This window comes from Ascaphus truei, chromosome 3, assembly GCF_040206685.1.
Source record: "Ascaphus truei isolate aAscTru1 chromosome 3, aAscTru1.hap1, whole genome shotgun sequence".
In the NCBI taxonomy this organism is placed as follows: domain Eukaryota; kingdom Metazoa; phylum Chordata; class Amphibia; order Anura; family Ascaphidae; genus Ascaphus; species Ascaphus truei.
In genome coordinates this window covers 413539656-413557319 of record NC_134485.1, presented here as the reverse complement: position 1 = coordinate 413557319, position 17664 = coordinate 413539656, and the positions used below count along the sequence as shown (strand labels likewise).

Sequence of the window (17664 nt, the reverse complement as noted above, 5' to 3'; positions counted from 1 at the left end):
TGTGTTAGCCCACGATGCAGGTACTCAAGCAGAACTGCAGTACCCCTCCAGTTCTAACACCTTGGCATCCCTGAGACTTTCAAGTCAGGACTCCGCATAGACCCATAGGCACAAGGCTTGATAGCCATCTGGTCTCTTGGAATCCATGACTTGGAAATCCCACAGTTCATTCACAGGTTCAGTACATATACCTATTAAATATAACTCTTTAATAAAATATACTGTCCTGTCTTCTGTGTGGTAAAGATGTATAAGTCCCTATTCTGGTGTCAGGGATGGAGTGAGTGTATATATTGCCTACACTCACTAGCCTCATTCTTGACACTCTTTAGAAAAATAACTTTTAAAACTTTTACCCACACAAAACCACTCTCAGCTTTATCACTTAGCTGGAGTGCTCCCTGAACACCTGTAACAGGTGCAGGGTATCTGGGCATGTATCAGGGTACCTCTCTTTATACTAGGGACCGCTCTGTATGATGGCAGGTATACATTAACCCCTTCATACCTTGTCTGGAAGATGCTGCAGCAGGAATCCTGGCGGTGAGTCGTAATAGCGTTTTCAGAGTCAGAGTTTGACCGGTGTAATGTGCTTGGCTGTATCCGAGAATCTCACTGGATTCCCGGATCAAACTCCTTGGGTATCCCATAACTCTGGAACCCCGATACCTAGCCACATTCTGTGAATTTCTCTGACAAAGCCACTCTGAAATTTACAGTCTAGAAATCTCCGATCCCAGCACCCCAGGAAAGGCAAAACACACATAAATCTTTAATGTCGCATAATTTGCACACAGTCACAGTAATGAATTGAGAACATCTGGGTGCAAAAGCTGACACTCTAGGACCCCACCACATGGCTCAGGGGTAACCAAGTGGGCTGAACCTTTATTAGTGAGCCTGGTTAACCCCTTCACCATCACATCTATTAAGTGACTTTCAAGAGGTAATTGTGTGGAAAAGTATCACATATCCCAGACATACAAGTGTCATATTTGTCTCGTAGGATATACTATGTTTTTCATTAAGGGGGTGATCTGGGGGGGACATTAGGAGTACATGGGGCTGTGACATGAGAGAAGCAGTGAATGGGGGCTATAATGGGGTCAGTGGGTCACATGATTAAGCAGGGGTTACATTGTGAGGCTGTTGATGACATGGGGAAGGCAGTGAGTAACATGAAGATTGACATAAGGGCCAGTCAATGATATAAATCGGGCAGGGGCTGATATAAGGGGTACAGTGACATATATGGGAGGACACACAAAGGGACCAGTTAGGGACACATGGGCACCAGCGGTTGACACCTTGGGGCCAGTGACTGACACATGGATGGATGAAAGTTCCATATTGGACCTGAAACGTTGTTTCTCCCCTGTTCTTGGCTGTCACAATAAATTAAGAATTGCATTGTGAACTTGTGAGTAGAGCTCTACTTTGTACCTCTGTCTTAGTGGAGACCTGCATTTTGAGGAATTTGTTTGACATATAGGGAGGCAGAGAGTGACATGGAGGGTGACATATTTGGGCCAATATCAGTGGGTGACATGGGGAGAGGGAGCAGTACCTTTTTGTCTTGCTGCACAGGGTGTCTTTTGGGACTCCTTCCTACCAGCGCAGTCCTCCGCAATGAGATTTGCAGCTGAACAGAATCCTGTGAGTACTATCCCCGGTGCTGCATCCTTCTGCATCTCCTCACAAAGGGAAATAGCATGCGGGAATTCCGCGGGAAAGAGGCTGTGTCACGTGAATTGTTGGCCCAGAAAGCAGAGCCCTCTATGGCGTGCAAATGCAGACTGCGGCAGTGATTGACAGACCACTGCCGCGTCTGTCCAGGTAGGCAGATTTAAAGTTCAATTCACTGTTGACGTTGGAGTTGGACGGCATAAGTGGAGAGAATCTGCAACCAGTTTTTGTTGCTAACGCTCTCCTAGGCTCCTGCAGGACTCCCAGAACGCTGTTGCAGCTGCTAAAATAAATGCCCAAACAGTGTCCCTTATCCAACTCTAGCTCTCATTGCAATGCGCATTTTCTCTCAGTGGAGAACCTTGAGAAAGGGTATTGTTTGGCATGAAATGCGTGTTGCAATGCTTTTTCTTCACTCACCCAGCAACTCCAAATGATAAGCTCCCAGCTCCCATTGAAACACTTTCCTATACAACAAGGAGGGCAGCCAATCGGCAGGGAGAGTCAGATGGCCAAGGAATTTGGTGCAGGAAATTAACACTGATTCCTTTAAAATATCTTCTAACAAGAGTTATCTTTTGAATGCACTGATATATTATTATAGAATAATAAAGAAAAAATTTAGATCAACTGGTTTACCAAAAGTTGCTTAGCGCAACATAATTACAGGAAGTACTGTCATAACTCTTTAATATAGGGGGCAAATTAGATTTCTTCATAGATTCAATTATGGAGGAGTACACGAGGCGCAAAAACTCCTCTCACAGGTAAAGATGTTTGTTCACAGGAATCAGGTTTCAGTATAAGCAGCATATGTTAAAAAGAAAAGAGAAGAAAAAATAGTGCAACACAGTTTTAATACATAAACAAAACTAGAGCAAGGAGCTCCAGTTCACTCGCATGCTCCAGGATATAAAAAGCAGTTTAACCACTCTGGGTTCAGGAACGACGCAGCTTTGCTTGGCTCTGCTTAAATCTGCTGAATAGAGTCCTTCTCGTGTCTCTTACTCCCGCACTCTGGCGGCGTCTGACATCACGGACCTTCTCCTTCTGTCCTTACTGGTAGGGGAGGGGTTGCCCGGCTGGGTAGTCAGCGTCAGCGCAAGATTTGGATCTCTCAGCGGCGAGACAGCTATCGGCAAGGCAGAGGCTCCAAACTGCTACACAGGTCACAGCGCAAGTGATATCGCTGCGCGTTTCATCCGAATGACCGGACTTCTTCTCCCTGAAGAACTGTGACCTGTGTAGCAGCTTGGAGCCTCTGCCTTGCCGATAGCTGTCTCCCCGCTGAGAGATCCAAATCTCGCGCTGACGCTGACTAACCAATATGAATTATTTTTTAATAATTTTTCAACTATTTATTATTTTAATATAATTTGGGTTTGCGCTTACATTTCCTGTATCACATAGATTCAATTATACAGTAGTGTACAGAGCTTTCAAACCTCATAGGTTTCTTCTTCAGGTGTGCGGCTACTAAAACATTGAACTGCCAGGAGGAAGGTGAATTAAGATGTACAACCTAATGACCGAAGTTCTAAAGTAGTCTTTTATGCAAATATATTACAGGATTTGAATTACATAAGTATCAATTTGACTTAATCCTGAATTCACATTCTTGACACACGTTTCTAGCTCAGGATATGGCAGGGACACAGTGATTTTGAAATAACGATGTATTATTCAACATGCTTTCAAGTGATCGACGAACCTCTCTTCTGCATTCAAATAGGAAGGACAGTTTAATGGCATAATGAGGAGAAGGGTCCTTGAGAAAACTTGAGGTAATTATTCAGTGGTACCATGTATGTATTTTTCTGCAGATACAGTGAACTGTTCTTGCTAGTGATCAATCCCTGAAGTGGGTTGTGTGATCGATTAACACCGGTTGGATGTTGTCTTTGGTACGCCATTATGTTTAAAGTACGCAGATTTACTACAAATCTTTGTTTTCAAGATTCTGGGTGGCCTAATTAATTTTATATCATTTATTGAACCATATTTCGGACCTAACTACCACTACCATTTAATTATTGTTTTGATTCATCTTTGCAATTTAAACATTTTGTCTAATAATCATTCCATAATCCCGGACAGATGGATTGGAGTCTGCTCTTCATAAGTGATTTCCTTTTATGTAAAAAAAAAGTAATCTTTTTCACTTTTGTGTTCCCCATGTAATATTTTTGGAAGGGTTCTGAGCTTTGTACGACATTTGACCAGCTATTCTAAAAAAAACAAAACAAATGACCTTTTTATCAAAGAATATTTATTTACAGAAATATATTTCACATAGCTAAAATATTGTACATATAAAAATGTATACTTTCTATAAACTGTCTGCACAACAGGGAAAAAAATGTCTGTGTACATATATAAGTTCGAACTACATAGACTAATTTACAGTACACGTGAAAAACACGTTTGATTGACAAGATGATTCATTTACAGCTAGCAGTAATCCCAGCAGAAAATTTGCACACACATATTTTCATTTTGTTCGCATATAAATAGGTAATGCAATATAAATCAAAGGCTTTAAAGCAGCAATACAGGTCCAATGCATTTATTACAGGATTGAAGCAAGGGATCATTTCAGCTCCGGGGATTCCCTGCTTCCAGAAATATTTACCTCCATAGCAGTGCCTGTATCTCTGTGGAGTTTACATTTTCCGGGTCACGCAGGCCTATAGGAAGCCGCACCGGATGAGATCACGGCTTCATTTTGGCCCACTTGACCGGAGACATTTAAACGCCGCAATTGCGCTATATCCACAGTTCCCCGGCTGTATAGATATCGGCACCCCCTGTGGAGGTATCTCTGGAAGCAGGCGGTCCCCGTCACTGAAATTAACACAGTTCATCTCTGGAGACCCCCTGCTTCAATCCTGTAATAATATTTTTTTTAAAATACCTGTAAACTATAAATGAAACCTGTATTGCTGTTTTAATAGACATTCTACCTAAGTAACGATTTGAAAGAGTTGTTCCAGATTGGCATAAATATTTAACTTGTGCCTTCTCTTATGGGATGACAGGGTTTCTATTTAACTTGCCAGAAAGACTGCTAATGGGAGCTGCTCACTTAGGCTAGGTCCCCAGTGGCTATGCCTGCGTGTGTGACGTTGTGCGCCATGCCCTACCCCCCCCCCCCTACGTTGGGTCTCCTGCTCTGCTCTGAAAGCACAGCCGCAGACCACAGGGCGTGGCTGAAACGGATGCACGCGTCGCCCAGGCGCTTCAGCGCGCGTGCAGTCATGACCACTGGGGCCGTAGCCTTAGAAGCCTTTCTGTCTGTAGTTAGAATTTGAAGTACTGCCCCGTTCTCTCTTCCAGAAAAAGGGGAGCGCAATTCCAACCTTAAAAAAGAAACGTTCATAGACAAAAATATAGAGTATTGCTGCTTAAAGTGATGGCGTGAAACACAGTGAACTTTACCTTATGCGCGCACGTGTCCCAAATGGGATATACAATTAGACACACACAATCTTAGCGAGCTCAAATCCCAGACCCACAGTATTATATATGCAAATATTTGATAATGTCAATTGGAGCGCTACTGGGAAAGTGACCTTAATTATACAACAGCAAACAAAAAGGCTAATTTCTATATGTTTTTATTCGAACAGGGAGGTGAGGGCTTTGAGTGGGGTTGAGGGAGGCGAGAGTTGTGTGTTGGGTGGTGAGTGCTTTGTGTGGGGAGAGCAATGGGGGGTGAGTAGTGTGTATAAAAGGAGAGGTGAGTGTGGTATGTATAAGTAGAGGTGTGGATGTAAAAAGTGGTACAGTAAATGTGGTGTGTGTTGGGAGGTGGGTGAGTGAGTTGTCAATGTACTTATACAGTATGTGTGGGGTGAGAAGGAAGGTGAGCGGGTACGTGTGTCGAGTGTAAGAAAAGGTAGGGTGAATGTGAGGTATGTGTTCAAATAAAGGGTGAGTGCTGTGTTAGAAGCGGGGTGAATGTAGAGGGTGTACAATAGGGGATGAGTGAGGTGCGTTTGTGCAAGAAGGGTGGAGTCTAATGTGCAGGGATACCCCGAGTTTAAAAAAATCCTCCAGGTGGAGTTCCATTTTTTGGTCAAAACATTTCAAGCCTGTAACCACATCAAAATTAGACCCCCTCAGCAGGTCCTACACTACCAATATTATAGTGCTTCCTTTGTATTTCCTCCACTACCTATAGAAAATAGGAAACAGAACAATGATATAGAACAGCATGGGATGCGTGACATGTATGCAGTGCCTAGAGGGTTAAAATGTATATATCTGTATATATAGGGACTAGTGAGGGTGGGCACTTTCACTGGTGTGTTGGTTCCACAATTAGTTGTCTTTTGGCTTTGCCGGAGCTCAATTGGTGTTGGATTTATCAAAAATGATGGGGAAAATGTAACATCAGCAGGGAAATGTTTAAAGAAAAAGTTGGAAATTCGAACGTTGGTGCATAAGTTTGTGAGTTTTTTTGTAAAAAACAAACAAAAAAACAACCAAACTAATCCAAGGACCAGCGTCTCGGGTTTCGGCTCGTACATCCCTCCCGTTCAAACACAGTTCGACTCGGAATGAAAGCCAACATCCGTGAAGTTCAGATTTCAAAGTGGCTAAACTACCCATCCTTAGCAACCAGTAACCATTCGACAATTCAAATATATATGTACAACCCAAATAAAAGGAGCATGAGACAATTACTCACACTTTAATCTGGTCTGTAACTGTTTCATACGCTCATAATATATATTTTCTTTAACTGTGCATGCAATGTCTTGTATATAATGTATATAATGTATACCTTGTTCATTTATGTAACTGTATTTGTAACCATGTATTATTTTGTTTTACTCTGTGCCCAGGACATACTTGAAAACGAGAGGTAACTCTCAATGTATTACTTCCTGGTAAAATATTTTTATAAAAAAAAAAAAAAATTTACAGAAAATAGATCATGTGTTAGTCACGTATTTGTGGTATTTTTCGTTTGAAGACTCTCCAGGCGCTCCAATTAATGATGTCAGAATAATGAAGAACTTATTTTACACAAGGGTCCTTCATCAGGATTAAGGTCTTTCAATTATGTAAAATAAATGAATCATTATTCAGACATTCATTGGAGTGCCTGATTATACTTCAAATCATCCATATTACATCAACAGGTGGCTACTTCCCTCTCTGAAATCACCCGGTAACCTCTTTCCATATTGTGGAATTTTTCTATTATTGATTTTCTTTTAAATCCCATCTAGAAGAGTTGAGGTTGAAATTATTCCTGTACCTACATCTGTTCCTGGAGACCAAGGACCCTGGTAATTAATATAGCAATAAGGCACTCCAAGAATTAGTTGGCCACCAGATACTTACATCACTAGAGGCCAAATGACCTGGAACACCTTATTGTATAACATAGAATTATATTGTTTTTTATAATTTATCAAAAGAAGGACCAGATATTTACAGTAATAGGACACTTGCAAGTGAAAAAGTCAGATAAAAACATCAACAAGTGCTCTAAAACATGCTATGGTAATTGGTATAAATAAGTTAAATGAAAGGATAAATGATTAAATTAATATTTACATTTTATTATATGTTCTACTTTATTAAATGAAACCCTATACACGTAATAAAAGAGTAGGAATGTAATTGAACGGAGCCTGGCTAATGATTGATTTAAACAGCAATAGGGTTATTCATAGTTCTGTTGAACTTTCTTTTAGAGTTAAATAAATATTCAAAGGAATCAATGGTACAGCAGAAGTTTTCATTTTTTGGGGGGAAAAAAAGAAAGAAGTTAAGATGTAACAACACTGTTTGGTCCTAGTAGATTTTAGAGCAGGTTTCTCAACCAGGATGGTGAGCCACTATCCTCTACAAGGGTGCCACGATCTTCTGCAAGGGTGCCACGATCCTCTACAAGGGTGCCACGGCCCCCAATGGAAAGCATTCTGCCAGCTTTGTGTGCAGAGCAGGGAGGTGAGGGCTCTGATTGGGGTCAAACAGGGAGGTGAGGACTCTGAGTGTGGTCGAACAGGGAGGTGAGGGCTTTGAGTGGGGTTGAGGGAGGCGAGAGTTGTGTGTTCGGTGGGTGGTGAGTGCTTTGTGTGGGGAGTGCAATGGGGGGGGTGAGTAGTGTGTATAAAGGGAGAGGTGAGTGTGGTATGTATAAGTAGAGGTGTGGATGTAAAAAGTGGTACAGTAAATGTGGTGTGTGTTGGGAGGTGGGTGAGTGAGTTGTCAATGTACTTATACAGTATGTGTGGGGTGAGAAGGAAGGTGAGCGGGTACGTGTGTCGAGTGTAAGAAAAGGTAGGGTGAATGTGGGGTATGTGTTCAAATAAAAGGTGAGTGCTGTGTTAGAAGCGGGGTGAATGTAGAGTGTGTACAATAGGGGATGAGTGAGGTGCGTTTGTGCAAGAAGGGTGGAGTCTAATGTGCAGGGGTACCCCGAGTTTTTAAAAGTCATGCAGGTGTGTTCATGATTAAAAAAGGCTGAGCGCTTCAATAGTGAAAATATCTCATTGTAATGTACATTTTTCAGATGTTCTCTGAGCTAGCAGGCTAAAGTGCCATTACGTCAGTAGTAAATTGACAGTGCATTCTCTGGCCCTATTTCAGTCCCACTCCTGTATGAGGTTTATCAAGAGGAGCTCGAGAGGGTGCAGAAAGGACCTCAGCTGGCTGCTAGAGTACAAGGACCTGCCGGAGGGTTGAAAAGGCCCAAGAGAAACCAAGGGAAGAAGTTGGAGATCAACTGCAAAGTTATTTACTAAAGTCTTCTGGCTAATTTAGATTTGTTTACATTAGAAAAGAGGTGTCTAAGAGGGAATATGATAACTATAATACCACCTTTAGGTACAGTAAAACAGGCGTAATGTGAGTCATGTTATTTAAATATAACGCAAGGCAGTGTTTACTTAACGGGGCATTGAGCCTATGCAAATGAGATAACTAACGGACATCGTTTTTGCACATTCACTTTGTGGATATGCATTAACCTCAGGGAAAATAACGGCCATTACTGATTAAGGTAATTGTCCGTTATTAGCACTGAGTTATTGGAGCTTTCTGGATCTGGCCTGAGAGTAGCCTCAGTCTTACAGGTATAGGCTGACCATATTTCCTTGAGACAAAAACGGGACATTGGGATGGCAAAAACGAGACGGGGTTATGTAATATTCCGTATTCATGAAAAAGTAAGATGATAACAAAAGTTTTATTTATCCCCACACCCCACTGCAGTGCATTTACTTTATTGAGTCAGAAGCACAATGGATTTCTACTAGGTTTAGTGGTGGGAGATCAGTTTGCCAGCCGCCAACGCTAAGGAAACAACGATGTGAGTAAAATGTGGGACTCCGATCGTACTAAGCAGCGAGAACGCGTTCGCTCCGTCTCTTACTAGCGCTATTCTCTCTCTGGGCAAGAAGCCTGGCCCTGATTGGATAAAGTAAATGGAACTTCCTCTTTCGTCACACTAGTGGTTTTACTGTACGCATTGATTAGCATAGAGCCTTATGAGAAATAAACAACCTGTGTTCAGTTTTTTACAAAAAAATTAAAAACTATATATAGTTTATTAAAAACGGGGCAAAATTGACATTTATATTAAAACGACAGGACGGTCGGGAAATATGAAAAAACGGAACTGTCCCGTTTAAAACGGTACATATGGTCAGCCTATGCAGGCAAACCATTGCTATACAAGCAGTGCAGTTGCTTCCAGGAAAGAAGGATATTAGAGGAAACTCCTGAGCAGATTGACAGAGAAATTCAGAGAAGCCTTGGAAAACTGATAAGAAACTGGACCTTTAATACCAGGTGGTTTATTTGGTTCGAAGAGGCAGTTTACAAATAGTTTTTGTTTCATTTGGCTATACAGTGATTGGCTTACTTCGAAAATTGCAATCACCATTAGGGACAGACATACTTATTTCAATTTGTTTAACTAATGATGGTTTATAATTACTTTGCAAACAAATGAACTAAGCTGAGCAAACGATTTTTGATGACTGGCAAGCAGTCTTATCATCAAACGGCACCAGCTGTAGAATGTACAAACTCCATCCAAAGCAATTGTCTACAATGGAAACGCTAAAGGTTTAAAAATCAAAGGTAAAAAACTTTCACGTGGGATTAAAAAAAAAAAAAAGTAATTATTAGCTACATGTAATCATACCACTGTCCTTCGTTTTTTTTCCTGGCAGAAAATACTTCCCTTTTAAGAACACCGATCTTTAATTATTTAAGTGACTGTGGGGGAGATTCACTAACATCTGAATCCCAGCCTATGATTAAGTCGCCTTCTCTATGTAACACATGAATTCTGCCCAGTTTAGCATTTCTTTTTATTTCTTTTATTAGTTGTGAAGTTCAAATGTACCGCTGACAGCATTACCTAATCAGTAAATTAACGGGGCTACTGTTATTTGTTACTTGATAAAGGCTCATGTGACCCTAAACATCATTATTGGTGTGATGGTAGATGTCTGAAGAACAGTTCCAAAGTGCGGGAAATAGTTTCAGGCGAGAAGGATCCTGCTTTTGCAACCACCACAACATAGACCAGGCCTGCACAACACGCGGCCCGCCTGCACTCATTGTGCGGCCTGCGGCGGTTTTCCCCGTCCTCCTCCCTCCAGAGCCTGCTCTCCTCCCCGCAAGCCCGCTTGCCTCTTCCTCTCCCACCCGCGAGCCCGCTCTCCCCCCTCCTCCTCCTCGAGCCTGCTCTCAGGACTGCATGAGTGTGCTAGTCCTGCATGCTCTGCTGCCGTGAGGTGCAGGGGGGGGGGAGGAAGTGAGGTGTAGGGGAGTGAGTGAGGTGAGGGGCAGGGGGAGGGGGGAGAGGTGAGGTGCAGGGGGGAGGTGTAGTGGGGTGATGTGAGGCAAGGTGCAGCGGGGAGAGTGATGTGAGGTGAGGTGCAGGGGGGGAGGAGAGGTGCAGGGGAGTGAGGTGAGGTGCAGGGGAGGTGAGATGCAGGGGGAGAGTGATGTGAGGTGCAGGGGAGGGAGGTGCAGGGGGGTGGGATGTGTGTGGTCTGCAGGAGGGTATTGTGTGTTATGTGGAGGGGGAGAGTTGGGGGTGTGAGATAGAGGGTGAGTATCGCAAAGGTTGATGATGAGGGGTGCAGGGGAAGATATGAGGATGAGGGTTGCTGGGAGAGATATATGAGGATGATTAGTGTTGGGGGAGATATGAGGATAATGAGGGGTGCTGGGGCAGATATATGAGGATGATCAGGGGTGCTGGTAGAGATTGATGAGGGGTGCTGGAGGAGATATGAGAATGATGATGATGATGAGGGGTGCTGGAGGAGATATGAGAATGATGATGATGATGATGATGAGGGGTGCTGGAGGAGATATGAGAATGATGATGATGATGATGATGATGAGGGGTGCTGGAGGAGATATGAGGAGGATGATGATGATGATGATGAGGGGTGCTGGAGTAGATATGAGGAGGATGATAATGATGATGAGAGGTGCTGGGGAGATATGATGATGATGATGATGAGATGATGATGATGAGGATGAGGATGATGATGATGATGATGATGATGATGATTTTACCCATGCGGCCCGAATCTGTTTTCCTTGGAGCAGTTCGGCCCTTCTCGCTTTACAGTTGTGCAGGCCTGACATAGACAAACAGTTCCTCAAAATGCAGGTCTCCTCTAGGACAGAGGTAAAAAAGTACATTTCTACTCACAAGTTCATAATGCAATTCTGATGAAAAGTCCATGTGGGACCTGAAACATTGTTTCTCCTCTGTTCTTGGCTGTCACAACAAATGAAGAATTGCATTATGAACTTGTCAGTAGAGATGTACTTTGTACCTCTGTCCTAGAAGAGACCTGCATTTGAAGAATATGTTAGACATCTGAAGAATACATATCTACTATTTGCTATTCAAACTTGGCTTGAAGAAATTGTAAGTGTTTCTCTGTGAGTGTGTGCATCCCCTGTCTTTATTTTTGTTCTGTTGGCTATATAGAGTGTTTCAGGGTTCAGTTTCAGGGCTTTTGGCACCCATACCATAGCATATACTATTGCTTAAAGACTCATATTTGGAACTGTTTTCAGTGGCGTTTTGTTTTTCCCATTAATGAATGTGTTGGTTTGAATTTCACAGGTGTGGGACAGTAAATGAGAAAGTTCTTACTACTAAAGCTACTCATTTAACCTGCATTCCAATGGAGGTCCACCTTGTAGTAAAGTATAGTAATTTAAGCACAAAGTAGACTGACAAGCCTTGTTCAGAAATATATAACAATACTATCTCTGTTAAATGACCCATTCATCTTTACTAAGGTAAAAAAAACATTTAGTACAACTTAATTTCAAGAATGTTAAAATACAAAATCAGAAGAATACTCAACCCTTAACTTATACGACCTCATAACAATCACATGTTTGGAAGAGAGGGGTGTCAGCTACAGTACATCAATATAAATTATAAATGAAGGAAATAAAAATTGGCGTTTGATAGCTACTATCAAATGCCAATTTCTTTTTCCTTAATTTCAAGAATGTGCATACACTGAATTGGGCTACAAAACGAACCTGGATAATTTGTTTCAGTTGGTTTTCATGGCAATTAAAAGAAGCCAGATGGATAATAAAATGTATTAATTTCTTCTTTCCAAAGAACTCTGCCAAGAGAAACCAACGTGTCCTTTTTTTGAATGACAAACAAACCTGAATTGAATTCCCATCCAAGAAGTACATCATTTCCTCAACTTGTAATAACGGAAAAATTATCTTTTTAATTAAATGTTCCCCTGTACGAAACATACATATTTCTTTCATTTGACTATTTGTCTAAAATAATAGGCAGTGTTTGAGAGAGTTGCAGGACACACACATTATTATAGCATGTGATATGTATTTGTGTTTACCAAATGGAACTGCATAACCCCTACAAATCTACTGTGACTCAACAGATCCTCAATCTACTCCATTTTTATTTAAACTAATATATATTTATATAAAACATTTATATTTTGAAATGCAGTATTAGATTAAAAAAAACAATGTGAATCACAAAAATGATGGTATCTTATTAAAATATCCACCATTACCATTTTTTTCATGGAATTCCTGGCAACTTGCTGTGAAATCCCAGAGTTTCATGGAACACAGATTGAAAAGCGCTGTGTAGGCTAATCGGAAAAAAAAAAACTCTGACGCGTTTCACATGCTTAGAGGGTGAACTGCATCTAGTTGTACACACACTTTTCAGGAGCTTAATATACAGCTGCAGATAACGATTTTCACCGGTACGCAGCAGAGTCCTTTGCAAATAAGGAAACTGACAAATACAAGAAAGATATTCATATACTGTAATAGATAAAAGTAGATACTGGACGTTGCCCACCACTCTGTTCTGGGCCTTGTACAGGCTGTCAGCGGGCCTGAGGACCCACCTACTGCTATTTCCATCTGCAGAGTAATAATGTGTGTGACTGGCATATAAAGGCCATATAAAAATGATCTCAAAGTTAATTCTTTTATTTTTTTATCTAGAGAGTACATTTTTAAAATGCCTTTCTTTTTTTAAAATGTATATCTCTTGCTGTCTGACTCTGATAAAGGAGCCATCATACATGGTCACCACTTCAGTTTGCATTGAAGCTATGTGCCATGTACTTTTTTCTGCTTTCATATGCCCCCATTCAATATGGTGAAATTCAAGATAACACACAGTTAACAATGCAATAAATGCCATTAATGTGAGTGAAAATGTGCATCATCAACTGCAAATGACCACACGTCTCATCTTATTGAAAAGGGGCCCAGAATGATTTCAGAGCAACATGTATCTCCAGTCACCATGAAATGGTTCTCATAGCTTGTCCACTAGATGTCACTTTTTATGCATTTTTACCATGTTGTTAAACCTTTTAACCATCTTCTAACAGAACACTTGTGCTGTGTCACAATGGTTTGCTTTCTACCTGTGCTTGAATTCTGTGAGGCAGTTGCAGAACAAGCTATTTATGCAATGCTAAGTATCAACATTCAGAAGTATCACCAGCCATTGTTCTATCTTGCAATTTAAAGCAGAATGTTTCAGTTTGAGCATCCTTTCAATCAGGGTTTATAAAAAATGAGCATGTATGTGGTCTAAAGCAATAACAGGCATGGCAGACAAATACAGCTCCTTAAAAAATGCTTAGTTTCCACAGAAAAGGATGAAACAGACAAGTGGAATCGTCACATAATTACTGATTTCCTCTGTGTATTCCTATTACCTTAAATCTCTACACATTAGATAAAACCCATTTAACTGTGCATTCAATGTCTTGTATTTAATGTATACCCTGTTCATTTATGTAACTGTATTTGTAACCATGTATTATTTGTCTTAACTGTGTGCCCAGGACATACTTGAAAACGAGAGGTAACTCTCAATGTATTACTTCCTGGTAAAATATTTTATAAATAAATAAATAAATTACTGTGACGGGGAACTTAACGGTTAGTTTTTTTAGGTAAGAATGCACTGTAGCTAGTATTACACAGATGTTTCAAGACATCTTACACATAAACGTGAGAAAGGACTTTGGGAAAGTAGATATAGCCAAACACAGAGCAACAAAATGCATAGCAATATTCAATATTTTGCCCTCAAACATGAGCTGCTGCTTTTGTATAATCACTGAATACATTCCAAGCCTATAACATGTCCAACAACATGCCCTATAAATACGCTTCAATGACTTCTTATGTCTTGAAAATAAAGAATGTAGGATATCTCCTCATTCTGTCTTTAGAGCTACAGTTGCTAACTTGTGTTGTATCTTGTTGGAGAGCTCCCTGGGGCAGGAGCTACAGTATATATCTTTTTCTTATTTTATAGTTGAAAATGTACAAACAATGATTATTATTTTACGTCAACCACAAACCATTCATCCATTCTCGCCATTAATATTTATTTAAATAACGCCTGCGCACCATTAAACGCACCCTCACTGCTCTGCCTCCAATGGAAATAAAGTGCAGTCAATTTTTCTAAACTTTCTAGGGTGCAACTATCGGGTTTTGTAACTAGGTTCAGCCTTAGTAGGTAAGAAGTGGGGCTAACTGGTTATCCAATCATGTCCATTTAATTCTCCTGGATTACTTATCCACCATTCCACCATACTGCAAGCCTGTTCGCTGTAAGTAAAAAGACTTCTTCCAACGTAGTAGATGGTGACTCTTTTCCGTTCCTTCACTGGTGTCTGTCCCGCTACTTCAGGACTTTTCCACAGTCCCTTTACGCCTTTGGTATTCAAATAATTACATTCTTCCTCGTTTTCGCAACGATTGCTTTGATTTCTTTGTTTATGACTTCTTGCCAGTCCTCCCTGTTAAAGAACAGAACAAAATGTGAAGTGCGGCAATCATTGTACCAACACATAATGCCATCTGCTCATCACCTTTTAGAAAACAAAGCGGGAGAAAATGAAGCAGTTTTGCTTAAGAAATGAAGATGTGGGTGTTCTGAAAGAAGAGACAAGTCAGTGTTTTACTTCTTCATTTAAAATGACCTGTGGACATAAGCAGGTTAAATATTTCTGTTTACTCCAGATTGAAATGTTATCAGCGTCAGGCACCAAAGTCCTATAACGTTTATACAAATGGAAAGGGAAAGGGAGTGGACAGGGTGCTTCCAAAGAGTGAGTTAGACGAAGCATCTGCGAAACGCGTAGTTAGCGTTAGCATTGTTGGAGGACCTGGGGTTAGAAGGACTGGCAAATCGGAGCCGTTTTCAGAGGCAGCCCACACTTCCGACCTTACCTGTGACGCAATTCCGGAAGTGACGAATGCGGAGCTCTGGTTGTGAGATCGTGAGACGCGAGTGAAGCACCAGGAAGCTACACACTGGCGGGGTCCTACCTTATACAGTTGTCCTCTCCAATGCCTGTTATTTTCTTTGAAAATGTGAGTTGAATTGCTCTTTCATTCTGTATACAATATATTTTGGTCAAATAGTATGCACTATTGTGGCTTCTTTCTTTTTCATGCATTTACAATTAACCTATTGAGGGATATTCTGAGAAATACTACACACATCTACTTAAAGGGCTCCAGTCAGAGAGAGAAGGATCTCTGACATGCTTATATGAACTACAAGTTTTCTGAGTGCAACTACCTAAGACTACATGATTGATTGTTTATAGACATTACACTCTGCACTATATTTGCCTTTATTTTTTATTCACATGTATCACTGAGCTACTTTGCGCTTCTCCTCTCTAACAAGAAAAGTACCAAAGTCCTATGTTGGGTACAAGAGTGACAAAAAACCCTTCACTATTTCAAGACATAGTGACAGCACCACTAATGAAAGATATGCAAGTATATACGGGTATAAAGTGAACAAAAAGGAACCCCCTGTAATCCTTAGAATCTATAATATACACACATAAGCTACCTAGCAGTTGATGTTCAAAGGTGTATAACAGTGGTGGTATAATATTGAAGGTATAAAAAGAAAAAAAGCCCATAGATACTAAGTGTGGGATATGGACAAAATAAACAGAGTATAAATAGTCCATAAATACATTCATACATATATATTCAGTGGTCGACAAATCACCCAAAAATCTAAACGCTGAGCCAAAAAATCTACTCGTCACCTAGTCCCGCCCCCAACCCGCCCCTATTCCCACCCCCAACCCACCTAGTCCCACCCCCAACCCGCCCCTAGTCCCGCGCCCCAACCCCACCCCTAGTCCCAACCCGCGTTTTAAAATATATATAATATATGTAAAAATACATGAATTGAATAAATTCCTAGTAAGAACAACATTCGTTTTTGACATAAGTTTATTTATTGTATTACATTTTACTACAATTAGTCCTTGTTGCGTGTGTGTGTGTAAATGTCGGATCTAGGAAAAAAAGCCAGATGTGAATGACTAGCTTCCTGAACCCCTTGACCAGTATCTGGATGCCCCAGCTTCACAATATCTAAAGAAGCAATCCCGCCTGGGATCTTACCTGATCCGCAGTCCCTCAATGTCCAGGTACCTCATTCCCGCAATGCTATATTTTGGAGGTGAGATGTTCCCTACCTGTCTTCTGGGTTAGGGGGGATTCCGATGTCTCCCGTGTGAAGCTCGAGAGTCAGATCTGGAAGAAAGCAGTATAGGTTATTTCGGTGTAGGTATAGGGCAGTTATGATATACAGGGTAAATAAAATATCCAGATCCAGAGTGTGAGACAGAGAGAGTGTGGGTGAGAGACAGACAGAGAGAGAGTGTGGGTGAGAAACAGACAGAGAGAGAGTGTGGGTGAGAGACAGACAGAGAGTGTGGGTGAGAGACAGACAGAGAGAGTGAGACAGAAAGAGAATGAGACAGAGAGAGTGAGACAGAGAGAGGGTGAGACAGAGAGAGGGTGAGTGACTGACAGACTGGGTGGGTGTGGGGTGACTGACTGACTGGGTGGGGGGTGGGGTGACTGGGTGGGGGGTGGGGTTACTGACTGGGTGGGTACTTCTGGTCTCACACACACACACACACTCCCACACACACTCGCACACACACACACACACACACACACACACACACACACACGCACGCACACACACACTCTCTCCCACACCCTCTTCCCCACACACACACAATGCAGGGATTAAAAGCACAAATAGAGATCAGTCATGTGCCGCCAGCCACGACTGCCGCCCCCCCCCGCGCCAACAGTCACGACCGCCGCCCAACCCCCCCCCCCCCCGCGCCCATCTTCCGCAACCCAGACGGTTTGCCCATAGGAGGCAGGGGAGCGCCGGGAAGCAGGGGAACACCGGGACACAAGGAGGGAGCACCGGGACGCAGGGGAGCGCACCCCCCCCCCTTCCAGCGGGCGCACCCTCGCTACCATATCCCGCTCCGGCGAGCGCACCCCTGCTGGCACGTCCCACTCTGGCGGGCGCACCCCCGCTATGGGCGGGAAACCAAGGGGTCCAAAGGGGGGGCAGAATATAAACAAACG

The 17664-nt window shown here is 41.9% G+C and overlaps 1 protein-coding gene across 2 annotated transcripts in view; it reads right to left on the bottom strand.

The window, feature by feature from the left end:
• Positions 1-6611: 6611 nt before the first annotated feature.
• Positions 6612-17664, bottom strand: part of LOC142490408 (retinal guanylyl cyclase 2-like) — a 140568-nt gene continuing 129515 nt past the window's right edge. For both annotated transcript variants that reach the window (XM_075592666.1, XM_075592667.1), the window contains one exon: positions 6612-15032. Coding sequence is in view for 1 of the 2 variants with exons in the window: in XM_075592667.1 (XP_075448782.1) it covers positions 14957-15032 (76 nt within the window). In the remaining variant the exon portion in view is untranslated. The remainder of the gene's footprint in view (positions 15033-17664) is intronic.